At 43.7% G+C, this 13,417-nt stretch overlaps 1 protein-coding gene and 1 pseudogene across 1 annotated transcript in view; one reads left to right on the forward strand and one right to left on the reverse strand.

The window, feature by feature from the left end:
• LOC146482535 (uncharacterized) overlaps positions 1-2,091 on the forward strand; it is an 8,675-nt gene extending 6,584 nt beyond the window's left edge. Inside the window, exon 2 of the mRNA XM_085107030.1 lies at positions 1,376-2,091. Coding sequence (XP_084963156.1) covers positions 1,376-1,692 — 317 coding nt within the window. The 3' untranslated portion in view covers positions 1,693-2,091. The remainder of the gene's footprint in view (positions 1-1,375) is intronic.
• Positions 2,092-8,330: 6,239 nt separating this feature from the next.
• On the reverse strand, positions 8,331-12,094 carry LOC146482536 (uncharacterized; annotated as a pseudogene).
• Positions 12,095-13,417: the final 1,323 nt, after the last annotated feature.

Consider the following 13,417-nt stretch of genomic DNA (forward strand, 5'->3'; position numbering starts at 1 on the left):
ATATATGGTCTCTTGAGCTTGGTCAAAAAAAAAATGTAGTAGTAGTGTACAGTACCAAGTGCAATAACGTGTTCTTTGATAACAGGATTTTGTCTTAAAAAAGACTTCGTCTTTCACTGTCGAAAGGGTATGTATAGTCGAAAGGGTATGTATATGTCTCTACAAATGAGGACGTCTTCGTTAAATTTATAATTCAGAGTGCCAAGCGCCATCCTCGTGTGATAGACTTGGACAGAGGGAAAACATTGTCAAAAGGCAATGTCCTCTGTATGAATTTTATTTCCTGAGTACGTCCTTATTCAACAGTCAAAGACCGAGACCAATTCGGTAGATAAGTCACTGCAGTTATGTATAGCTCCAACAAACTGAGTCAATCACAGCAAAGAGTCACTGATATGTACTAAAAAAAGGGCAACATGGTACAAATATATTTAAGAATTCGGGAAAATATCCACGTTTTGTAGTCAAGCTAGTCCAGCAGATCGTATTGCATACAGTTTAGAACCGTAACAAAATGGTACCGCAAAAATCCATTTGAATTTGTAAACGGTGGCAGCTCTTTCCGTCCAATTAAACTGAATTTTGTCGGCATTTTATGATATTTGTTTTCCTGTCGGAAAACTTGATTCCTGATCCCCTAGCAGCACCACTGTTCCCGATCCCAAGGCTTGTGATCCCAAATCCCGGGCCTGTGATCCCTGATGCAACCCCCTTTTTTTCCCTTTGATCCCTGATCCTGTATACCTCCTCGTTACGACCCTGCATATTACCAGGGGAGTGACGGCCATGGACAGCTGTTTCAAGCCAAGGATAAGAGCCTGTCCATGGCTGCCATCCACCACTACCTATGTAATATAGCTGTTGCATGCATGGTGTAATGCCATTATACCATGGGGATGCTGTAGTATGCTCCTTGCAGTCTATAGTTTTCCTTTAATGGTTTTTGTGGCACACAAAATTGAATGATTTCCTTCACCGTAATTTCTCCATATACGTGCCAAGGATCCTTTTGCTGTCCACAGCTAACAACCTGGGCTACTCCATGCCAGAAACAGGGGTTTATAGGGCTGGATTTCCAGCAACCTTCTGTAGTGAAACAACAGAGTCAATATTATTTTTTATGAGAGCCTTAAACCTGGCTCTCATGCTGATGAGTCCTAATCAGAACAAAACACTTGTCCATGGTTGCTACCACCCGGTTTAAGGGATAGTCTGTATGTGTGAGGCACTGGCCATACCGTGATGTTGGCTTAATATGCTCTAGTGCACTCCTTGCAATCTGTGGTTTTCCTCCCCATGTAACCAGCTACATAATATGAAGCACCTGCCCCCCTCCCAGGGGATGTAACTGGCTGTCATATCCTTGTAATTTCAGGCATAAGTGGCTACAAAAGCTCTACAGAGTCTTTCCTATTTAGCCTTGTAAACCCGTCTGGTACTGCGCCAACCAAGCTGTCCCTCAAGGGTACTGCAAACCAGAACGGGATCTACTGCAGCGGTGGATATGGGCCAACATTTGGAGGAGGACATGACCTCTATATCGCCAGTGAGGCAAATGCCAATTCAAACAGCTATAGTAATTTAACCCATACCTTTGAATCCCCACCACATGGAAAGCCGACAACATTTTTTGCTGGTAACCAGAATTTCGTTGTCAATGAGTTGGAGGTGTTTATCTTTCAAGGCAATTAATGGTTTCTTAAGTTTCAGTCTGTTAAGTCACTATGGTACATCATTTACAAAAACCGTTAACATGACTAATAATTACTTTCTGCTGCATTTTAAATTTTTTCTGTTGCTTTTAATATAACTTTAAGCGTTGTCAATTGGCATTTATAAAGACAGCTTTGAATCATTGTATACTTATACCACGATCATTTGTCTGGTGGAAAAAAAAAACAGTATGCGTTAATTTGGTTGAGGATTTCCTTATGTGTTATGAAACGAAAAAGGTGGATTATTTACGGTTGATGATTGTGATGATGATAAACTTTATTAAGGTGTCTAAAGTAGTTAGCATTGCGGGTACTACTAATAATATTAACTAATATTGACTGTAAAAATAGTTGTAGAATAAAATGCAATATGTGATATCTAGTATGTTATATTTAACAAGGGATGGCAGTTTTCTATGGTCTATACGTAATATGTCAAAAACGAGGGCGAGTGCTTTATCACGGGTTCCAAATACTGAGAAACAGATGAAAGCACGAGGCCGCAGGCCGAGTGCTTTCATCTGTTTCGAGGTATTTGGAACCCGTGATAAAGCACGAAGCCCGAGTTTTTGACATGTCTTCTCAAATGAAACAATAAGAAATTAATCTCATTAAAATGCAAATGTTTGATCTCAGATGAAAAACATGTTTCATCTCAGATGAAAACCTGGTGGTGTTTCATCTGGTGTTTCATTGGGGTATCAAGATTCATCCACCTGACCGAAATGGAGGTCATTTATTGGCTTTTGACTGCATGAATTATTAATGAGTTTGAGAATCATATATCATAAAATTACGTCATAAAATGTTCAAAATTCAAGTGGAACGGCGAGTGGTTTCACTGCCAAGAGTGTAGACCATAGAAAACTGCCGTCGATTTGGTTTTTACAATAACATGGAAAAAGTTAAGTAGGAGCAGAATTGGCTTTATTTTCCGATGAGAAAGCGTGCACGTTACACCTGACGTCATTTTTATTGTCTGCCAATCAGCGTACAGGGATTTTGACATTTATTGTAAAATTCACGTCAAACATAGGGTACAGTTGACGAAATTGTAATGTATGGCACTGGCAAGGTACCAATCACCCTGCTAGCAGAGCGTTTCTTTCTGGCAAGTTTTTTAGCACGTACGAAGTCGTTCGCATCCCGTCTGGTATTTCGCGTAGTTGGCTTGTTAAGCGTCCCCGAGAGAAAACAAGCAAAGAAGCCAACTACAAGAAATACCAGATGCGCGAACGACTGCGTACATGCTAAAAAACTTGCCAGAAAGAAACGCTCTGCTAGCAGGGTGGGTACCAATATATCTTTAAAAAAAACGTTTTGAAGCCGAGGAGAATTCCTTATTGTATAGAGCCAAGAGTACACTCCTTAATTCTGGTCCTAACTATATCTAACTCTATGCAGTAACTGTACCTTACTGTACACTCTTTTTTTATAAGAATCTTTTTCATAAGAACGCTGTGGCTGAAATTAACTAAAATTTATGAACATTACCCATGCTGAGTGTCAGTTACAAACATTTTTATTTTCACCAAATGTATTTAAAATTAACAGTATAATTACTGATGAAGTAATAAATGTGAAACTTTAGTCTATACTAAATTGAAGTCCACGTTACGGCACATATTGCCAAACAAAATAAGAAGGTTCAGCCTCACTGCCCCAAAATTTAATAGACGTTCTTATATACCGGCATATATAAAAAAGAGTGTATTAAATCTGGGTATGGGAGAATCATTGTTTCAGGTTAAATTAAAAATGAAATAGAAAATGTTCAAGTTAAAATAGAGTGGCAAAAGTTGAGAACTGGATCATGCAAGTTGAAATAAAACAAAATGCTCCGAAATTGCTGTTACAAAGGTTCAGAACAGAAGGGGTTCATTTGTAGTTGGAGACACTCATTGAAAAGCGAATATTTTTGGAGGTTACACGAAGAAGTCTTGGGATGGTAAGTATTCTATTCACATACATTCATATTCATGCTCAGTTCTAATAAGGTATGGGGAAAAAGATTGATCAGCGGACTAAGCCAAGGAGGAGTTCAAGATACGACTCACGCGATTTTTGGGCGGGACTGGGTGGGCCGTCCACCTCTTCGCGGTTCCGCTGAAAAACTGAGCAAGAATGATTTATTTTCGCGCCAAACCAGAATTTATTATCGGTAATTACGTAATCGCACGTGAGACCGCTAGACTAGCCATGAAAGAACCCATTATTGAATTATTTTAACCTCGTATATCATTGAGTGTTGTGAATAGTATTCTATTCACATACATTCATATTCATGCTCAGTTCTAATAAGGTATGGGGAAAAAGATTGATCAGCGCCCAACAGCCCTCACTGTTCCTTAAATAGTCTTAGCTAATTGCATTCCGACTCTCAAATCCTCTTACAACTTCCCAATCCTCAATTCTCCAACCTCTCTCATAACTTTAATCCGCAAGCACAGTAAGACACAGCTATACGGTTACAATTATAATCAAACTAAACTAGTATGAGTTTCCATAAAATCTCATCAGTAAAGAAACGATAGTAGAAAGGTTATAATCCATTCCAAAAACACTCTAGCAAAAAAGTATCCTCATTCTGCTGGGCGTTTCCTCTGCTCAGTAGCTGGAAAAGCACACACAAAACGTTTCAGCTGATTCACATCCTGCCATGGAGCCACCACATTCTCAGCAGAAGGCGTAGCAAGTCGTCCCGACGGGCCATCATGTTTCAGAACCTTGGCCAGCTGAAGGTAATATAAGGCGGTATGCCTCCTAGCCCAACCCACGTGTTCCATAATCTCAGACAGATCCGCTCCTGTGAGGGCCAACGTTATCGCACAACCCGAACGAAAGCCATGCAATGTCTCACCATCATCAGCTTTCATCTGCTTGAGATACACTTTAAGACACGCATCTGCTGCTGAAGAACTAAATGGGGAATCTTGGACACCATTATTAGAAGTTGTCGAACGAAACAGGTATCCCTTTGTTGAATCAACACCTTACTCCCTTGCCACTTCGACATATTGCTCAACGCCCTTCACAGGACAGATGACCGACTGGGGATTTCTGCGAACACCAAAGACATTACTCTCACCATCCCGCAAAGTCCTACCCCAGATATGATTAAATAAGAACCCATCATCATTTGGAACACGAAGGATCTCCGGAACTTTTACCTGACCAAGATCTCCTGGGTGGTCCCCACTAAAGAACGCCAACTTAAAATAAGCTTGGTCACGTGCAATAATGAAACGGTCAAGTTTCGACTTTGATCTCGCTAGCTCGCCTTCAAGATACTTCGATAACTGAGTCAATTTGTCCACAAAGAATGGCGTGGCTTGTTTTGGAGTAACACGGGCCTGTAACTGCTCTGCTGTGAAAAGACGAAGGTAATCTTTTACCAATTTATCAGAGGCTGGGCTACCAAGACCTAGCCGCTTGTCCCACTCTCCGTCCCGACCAATGGAATGGAAAATCGACCTTAACTTTCCTATGTAAGAGTCCACAGTCTTGAATGACAATCTCAAGGGGCAGCCACATGACTGTTTACCACGCTGACCCAAAAATTAACACGCATTGAGGTGTACCTGTGTTTTGCCATGCTTTTCTTTAAAGATCAGGAAGCGACCCAAGTCCCTAGGCGTCACTGTCGCGAGAGTAACAAACCCGGCAAAGCACCAAGAAAAGCTTCAAATTCCCTCTGAAGAGAATCGTTCTGCTTTTTATAACTGGTTGCCTGATCGTAGTTAAGTAACTGTTCCAACCCACTTCAATTCCATCAAGGTCAACGATAACATCAGAGTGTTCCTTGACAAGCGTTGTCAAGTAAAGTAAGCCGTATTTCAGCTGGCCCGGGGGCTGCAATGATTTTACTTAATAAAGCTATCTATCTATCTAGCCACAACGTTGACAAAAACGGAAGTCAAAATCATTAGCGTATCCACAGGTTGGGCATTTAACTGACTGGACAAACAGCTTTGCCATGACTGGAAGCTCCTACAAACCAGAAAAGGAGAACCCTATCATACACCACAAACCAGTAGCACAACAGATCAAAATGTATGCCAAGACACACCTAAAAACACACTGCAAAAACCCACAGATCTCCAGGAATGCCCTTGTGAGGCAGCCACCCCTTTTTGGACGGGACCAAGAGAGCGTTGCCATCGCCACGAACAGCCAGACATCTACTCTTTACAGCTTTATTTATAAGGAGAGGCCAACAGTACTTCTTGGGAAACACGTCCAGCACCACTACTGTGCACGACTATTTAAAACTCTACAGAAATTTTACGACAGGTCCCGTTAAAGCCATGGGAGGAAAAACATACGGTCTGGCCATAAGCACTCCGAGGGGAGCAAGGTCCTGTGTGCAGAGATTTACACCATACGATCCGGAAGAGGGAATCGCCGTAAAATGAGGAAGAGAATACCCGTGCGCATCCGTCATACTATTCGAATCCATGGCCATAAGGTCGCAAGTATGGCCTTCCCTACCACCAAACTCCTTCTGAACAATGTGCCACAAACCATCCGACAATCTACTATCTGAGTGGGACAGGCGCCTTGATGGAACATCAGCAGGATTCTGACCAGTCGGAATGTAAGACATGTGCAGAGATAAGCTAAGCTTCGACGTTGTGAAGAAAAGCCGTTTCAATGCCATATTAAGCTCCAAGCTTCTACCACCCTGGTTGTTCCACGCCTCGACAACGGCCTTATTGTCAACAAAAGCATCAACTCTAGCATTGAACAAACTGTCTTTAAAAGCCATTAACGCTATGTCGACCGCAGTAGCTTCCTTCGCGGCGATCCCCCATTTGCACTGCTCTTCAGTCCAATAATCTGATATTTCCTCACGATGAGGGGCTAACAAAATAGCACCCCAGCCTGTTGCAGAAGCATCAGTTGCAACAGACACACGAATATGACGCTCATCCCGCCATGTTACCGGATCATCCCAACCTTCCAAAAACAGCCAATGGGAGATCTCCTCACGCAGATCCCCCTTGATGGGTATTAGCCTGTGTGAAGTACGTTGGCCACCGGCAATAGCTGCATTCATCTGCTTCGTAAACAACTGGGCCGCAGGTACTGCTAGACTAAAAGAGACACATTTCCCAACCAGGCGTTGCAAGGTTTTCACCGTAACCTTAGAAGCATGGAGTATTTCACGGACAAGTTGCAAGAATTTCTCCTTCTTTTCCGGCTTTAAGCAGAACACCTCCCTAGAAGAGTCCGCTAAAAAACCAAGGTAGGGAACCACTTTACTTGGGAACAATATTGACTTTTGCAAACCAAGGAAATATCCCAATCTAACAAGGTGATAAGCAACAAGAAATATAGCCGACCTAGCTGCCGCAAGATGACGATCATCAACAGTGTTAATAGTAGCGTATTCCCCCTTATCGAGTGCCACCTGCAGTTCGCCATTGTGTCGATCATCGATGTAGAGCAAACAAGGGATTCCTGTAGCTCTAAGGAAATTTCTAGCCAACAGGCCAGTAGTATGATATACAAACGGGGAGATCTTCTACCCAAAAGGAAGGGTATTATACGTGAAATACCACTCTCCCCATTGGATCCCAAAATACGTGCGGCTGTCTTCAGAAAGAAGAATATGGTCATAGCCAGACTTATCGTCTAGGACCGTTTGGTAGGTATCCTTGCCCACGTAACGCAGTAAATCTATCAGCCTTTCTAAAGAGAAAGGCATATCACGCATCCATAAATTAAGATAGCGCGCATCGTGACATAACCTTGGCTTTGTTGGCTCAACTGTAAGGGGAAGAACAATAAATGGAGGGTCAACCACACCCACTCTCCCCAACAGCGAAATGGCTCCAGATTTCAAGCGTGCAACTAACGTGTCCTCCACAAATGACACAAAGGGCTTACAAGAGACATTGTTCTTAAACACCTTCATCGGAGGCTCGTCTGAATCGAACAATTCTCCTTTAAAACTTCCTTTAAAATACTTGAAAAACGGCTTAATCGAGACCTTGTCCCTTATCCATCCAAGAATCTGTGCCTGTTGGGGTGACGAGTTATCTCGCGCAATGTACTGCCAATACTCGAAATGGTTATGCAATTCTCCAGCTCGGAAACAATTTGGGTCACGGAACAATAACTCCGAAATATCACCAATTAACGGTCACAGGCTGTCACTTCGACGGGGTTACCGAAACAATCGACCCAGGATATTGGAAGCTCAACTTCTTTGCTTTGCAACTCCTGAAGTCGAAGATCAAAGGAGTCAGATTTTTCCCAACACCACATGTTTCCCTAGGAAAAAGGGGGTAGTGAAGACACCTTTAAACACTTAATCGCCGAAAAAAATCTAAGACCATATTAAAATCATCCCCGTCAAAGTCAGCAGAGAAATAACAGCTAAGACCAGCGAGGCTGGAGGGCCCTTGTCTCAAGGATACCCCTTTTTCAAAGTCGTTATAACTATGTTGACAAAATAGACAGAGTAAAATATGCACTAGATTGATTCAATACACACAAACGTGTGTTTGTTATCGCAAAGAATTAAGCAATATTATAACACACAGCCTTGTCCAGGCGGCCTTTAACCTATAACACCGGTGCGATCTAACGAGATCTAGACACAAGCTACTAGTCTGATTTGAGATCCGTTTTCCTCTGCTTGGACTTCAAATCAGGACAATCAGCTTTGATATGACCTCGCCTATTACAAAAATAACATCGCAAAGAAAATGGACGAGACGGACGTGCCACACCAGCAGTTCGCTTGAGGCTTCTTACGATTTGACTTCTTTTCTACTTTAGAAACGATACCCAGGACCCTCTCGTGGTCCTTGTCTCCTAAAAGGCGCATAACAATGTCCTTGAAGTGATCCTTCGACAACTCCACCTTTTCTCTCGCCGACTGATGAACTAGACTGTTCACAGTCCCCCTATTTTTCCGTGGGAGTACGCTTCGATGGAACCGGCGCCATCTTGGTTTATAAAAGCGAGCGCGATCTGGGGAGAGTGTCTAAACTACCGAGGGGAGCGGGGGTGAGTGTTAGTATAGTGATTGAGGGGAAGCGAAAAAATAGAGGGACTGTAACAGCTTCTCATTGTCTCGCGTTTCAAAGGCCCGTTGCACCAGCAACGGCAACACCTCATTGGTCAATTAGACAATAGAAGTTCTGAAGCGTTGACAGCATGACTGACGTACCTTTCACCGCCAGTTCTACAACTGAATACGGGCTGGCGTGTAATGCTGTGAAGATCGTGGGGAATGTTTTGATTTTTATCGTTTGTCTCGTCGGCTTGGAGGCCTGATAGCTCTCAAGCATCCTCATCGCCGCTCTCATCTTCCAACAAAACGTTCAGTGTAATATTCGTCTCGGTACGGGTCGATACGGTCGACGGAACTGGTTCAGAACGGCTGAAAATCAGCGGACGTTTGGCAGGCGGCAGACTGCAGTTTTCCGTCTCTTTGGACTGCTTTGAAGTAGATGGCGAACTGTAGGGACGACTTTTTTTAATAATTCTCTGGGGCAAAACAACACACACAAAGCGCTTGAAACGTTGCTCATCGTGGCTTTCGTCGCAAGCGCTTTTGCAAACACGTAAAGATTTCCCATCTTGTGGATCCACTTCAACTCCAAGATGTGCTTTTAAAAGATCGGCTAGAGGAATGCTGGCAACTCCGGCTCTTTCCGGGATCCTAAACAAATTTTCTGTGGAAATGTACTTGTTTTTCTTCCGGAAATCGCCGACTGCTATTTTAAAAAATAAATGTTACAAATGCGGCATGCATCTGAAGGTTTCGCTTTTAGCTTCACTACATGTGTTCCGCTTGTATTGAAATTCACTTTGCAAATAGCTGATGTACTGTACTGTATTTTCATGCCTATCCTCACTCAGAAGACTTTCGCAACTTTATTCTATTTCGCAACTGTACTTTGTTTCGAAATGGTACAGAAACGGTACTGTAGCAAGGACTATCGTATTTCCTTTAATTTGACATGTTTATCTCTGGGGAGTATATCTTTTAGTTGATTCAATTAGTCGAGGCGACAAAGTCTCGGCACGCCCCTTGAACACGAGACAGTGAGAAGCTGTTAAGCCTGGTTCTCATATGCAGCCGACCTACCTGCGATGACCTGCGTTGTAGTCGCCGGTCGACGTGATTTTTCGACCCAGGTGCATCGCAGTGGTTGCGCAGATGTACCTGGGACGTGCCCCCGGTGAATTTAAAAAAGCGCGCTTAAACGGTATCGTTTGGCGCTCTTTTCAACATTCCTTCAATAAACATGAATAGAACCCTGGTAATTCGTTGCCAGTCTAGTTTTCGCTAGTTTTGTTGCTTGTAAGGGGCATACGAAGAAAGCGTGAAGAAAAACGAGAAAAACGGAAGCAGAAGTTTTGCGTTCGGGCTATGTTTTAGAGAAAGGAGCCAGCGCGGACAGTATCATACTTTGTTTGCTGCGTTGAGGCTACAAGACAGGGAATATTTCTTCAGGTGAACAGAATGGCTTATTTGTCTTCTCGAGTTTATCTTCTTGTTTGGTAGATGATTTGTTATCTTGGACGTAATGAATTGTGGGGTATATTTGCCTCTGGTACATCGCCGACGATCGCCGGTTCCGTTCACATAAAACATTTTTTTCGCCGGCGTTCCGGAAGAACCGCCGACCTGCCTGCGAAGTTGAACTCAAGTCAACTTCGCAGGCTTGCCGGCGGCAAAGGCCTGCGATGGTTGTTGCTGCCGACCGCGTATGTTCTCATATGTCGGAACAGTATCCCAGGCAGTACCGGCGGCTGTGTCGCAGGTAGTTCGGCGGCATATGAGAACCAGGCTTTACAGTCTCCCTATTTTTCCCGCCGCCTCCCAACTCCGCTCTCCTCCCCTTGGTAGTTTGGACACTCTCCCCAGATCGTACTCGCTTTTACAAACCAAGATGGCGGCAGCTCCATCGAAGCGTAATCCCACGGAAAAATAGGGGGACTGTGAACATTCTACTGATGAACGAGCCGATAGTAGTTCTTCCTGTCATGATTACGGTCAGCGGTCTTGTTATGCAGCGTCTCCAACATCGGCGGGAAGCATAAGCTAAGATTTGTTCCACGAGCTTCTCAGGCGACGCGTGGGTCACTGCCTCCACTGACTGCTTTAACTGTCTCACCTCCTCACGCAATCTCCGCAAAGGGACAAAGAAACTCTTAATCACCGCCCACCTCAATGTGCGAAGCACTTACTGTTATGCATAAAAACCTCATTACAGGCCTCGTGAAAAAACAAAAACATCACGTAACTTCTCGCGTTACCATGTATAAACATCCTTCGGCAGGCACAGCCAAAGGAGAAAATACAAGTAAGACGATCTAGCAACGTTCAACATTTAACGATGACCCATTGTCATAACTCATTACAAACATCCAAAGGCCACATCAGCCGAAGGAAAAAGACAAAACACAAATGACACCTCGCTGTCACCATTCGTAACCATCCCACGACCGCAAAAAGGCTGAAGGCAATACAAATAAGCGAGTTCACGGCGTCTCTCTAGCTAAAAACTAGATGTCACCGCCGAACAAAACGGCCACGTCGCATGTGCTGTTTGTTACACAAATAAGCGAGTCCACAGCTTTCCTCTAGCTAAAAGCTAAACGCCCAACGCTGGTCCGTCAACCAACCACCGCCGAACAAATCGGCCACCTCGCCTGTACGGTTTGTAACCATCCAACGACCACAAAGGCCGAAGAAAATACAAACAAGCGAGTCCACGGCGTTCCTCTAGCTAAAAGCCAGACGCCGACCGCTAATCTGTCAACTAGCCACCGCCGAGCAAATCGGCCACCTCGCTCGTATGGTTTTGTAACCATCCAGTGACCACAAAGGCCGAAAGAAATACAAAATAAGCGAATCCACGGCGTTCCTCCAGCCACAAGCCAGACGCCAAACGCTAGTTCGTTAACTAGCCACGCGGAATAGTCCGACAATCTTTCGAAAAGATTTCGACAACAGGCCGCGATCTGGCCAAAAAAGCTCTCCGTTATTCTCTCTACCATGCTGTGTGAAGAACCTGAAAGATACGACAAACAAGAGAAATATGCCGCGAAAAAATTCATAACAACTAAAAGAGAACTACCTCCAGTTCCTGAGGCTGAGCGACATTAACATTCTGGTTGCCATCCGGTGGATTCACAACCGGCGGATTCACAACTGGCGGGTTCACGACCGGTGGATTCACGACTGGCTCTACGGGATCGACAAGAAACTGAACGTTCGGCTCCGGAGGTTGACCCTCAGCCATCAGGAAATCGTCAAGAAAATCGCGTGGGTCGTATCTTCCAAAAGAAAAGAGACCAGCTCTTCGCGGCTCCGCTGAAAAACTGAGCAAGAATGATTTATTTTCGCGCCAAACCAGAATTTATTATCGGTAAATTACGTAATCGCACGTGAGACCGCTAGAAGAACCCATTATTGAATTATTTAACCTCGAATATCATTATGAGTGTTGTGAATAGTTGTTGGAAAACTTCTGTATATAATTTGTGAGGTGTCTTAATAATTTTATTCACTGCGCAAAAGAGTTTTGTGCAATCTGAAGTAACGAATATTAAAACTACACGTTTGTTCGTTTGTTTTACAGGATCACCCTTTCATGTTTGTGTACCCTGCATGCGTTAGTTTCACTCACAAGTACAAATCATATGCCAACAGTCGCTCCCGTTCAGTCACTCCGCTGTCCCATTTTAAAGAACTTGAGCGACGACGACGGCTACGGCAGCAAGAGCGCCACCAAACAAAAGGTCGAGAAAAAACAATCATTCTACACCTGTTCAAAACAACAATATTATAAAATGGCCAAATTCAAGGTCATGTGGAGAACGTGAATGCCGTTCCTATCAATTAAGGAGGCTCGCAGCAGTTTTTCTGGAATAAAGGCCTTCTTCATATGAGCCCGGTCGACCGGGCTGGCTCGGTTTCCGAGATCTCGCCTCGATCGCCACTCTTTTCTTTACAAAAATTTCGATATGTTCATATGAGAAGGCGGGCTGGCCCGGTTACTGAGATCTCGGTTTTTGCGACCGAGATCTTGGTAACCAAGCTGGAAATTTTTCACACATGAACACTCCAAAGAAGTGGTGTAGTAGGGCAAGGACCCTGCGCGATCCCAGAATTAGTCCCATCTGGCTCATCTTATGATTTTCGAAACTACTAGTCAGTCAGTTTGTTTGATTATTTTATGCTTTAAAGTCTTAATTTGCTTTTCAACCAGAAGTCTACCAGACGCAGTTGAATTTACAGCCGTATAAACAAATTGAAACATTTAACTGAAGTTTGGAAGGCAGAAAAGTGGGGTCATCTCATCCTAACCATTGCCTAGACATGTGTTAAAAAAAATATCGATCGGGGGGATTGCTTTATTTCTTTGAACAGGCTTCGATAATGAAACGTAACAGAGGCGACTAAAATATTATGGGATGGGTAAATGGAGGATTCCTTGAGCCTGATTTCATACCGTGGGGGTCTGGAACTAGTCCGGCTGTTTGCCGGACGGAAGTTGATTTGTTTCGCGGGAGTTTCAAAGATGGCGGACGTAAAAAAATCGAAAAACAGTAAATGGCACTGGAACTGTGCCAGTGCGTTGTGCACACTGAATACGTTTCGTACTGAAGGGATAACATATTACACGTTACCGTCTGATCCTGAGTTGCAAAAAGGCTATGCAAAGGTTCTA

Source organism: Pavona decussata, unplaced genomic scaffold, assembly GCF_977016875.1.
Source record: "Pavona decussata unplaced genomic scaffold, jaPavDecu1.1 SCAFFOLD_45, whole genome shotgun sequence".
In the NCBI taxonomy this organism is placed as follows: Eukaryota; Metazoa; Cnidaria; class Anthozoa; order Scleractinia; family Agariciidae; genus Pavona; species Pavona decussata.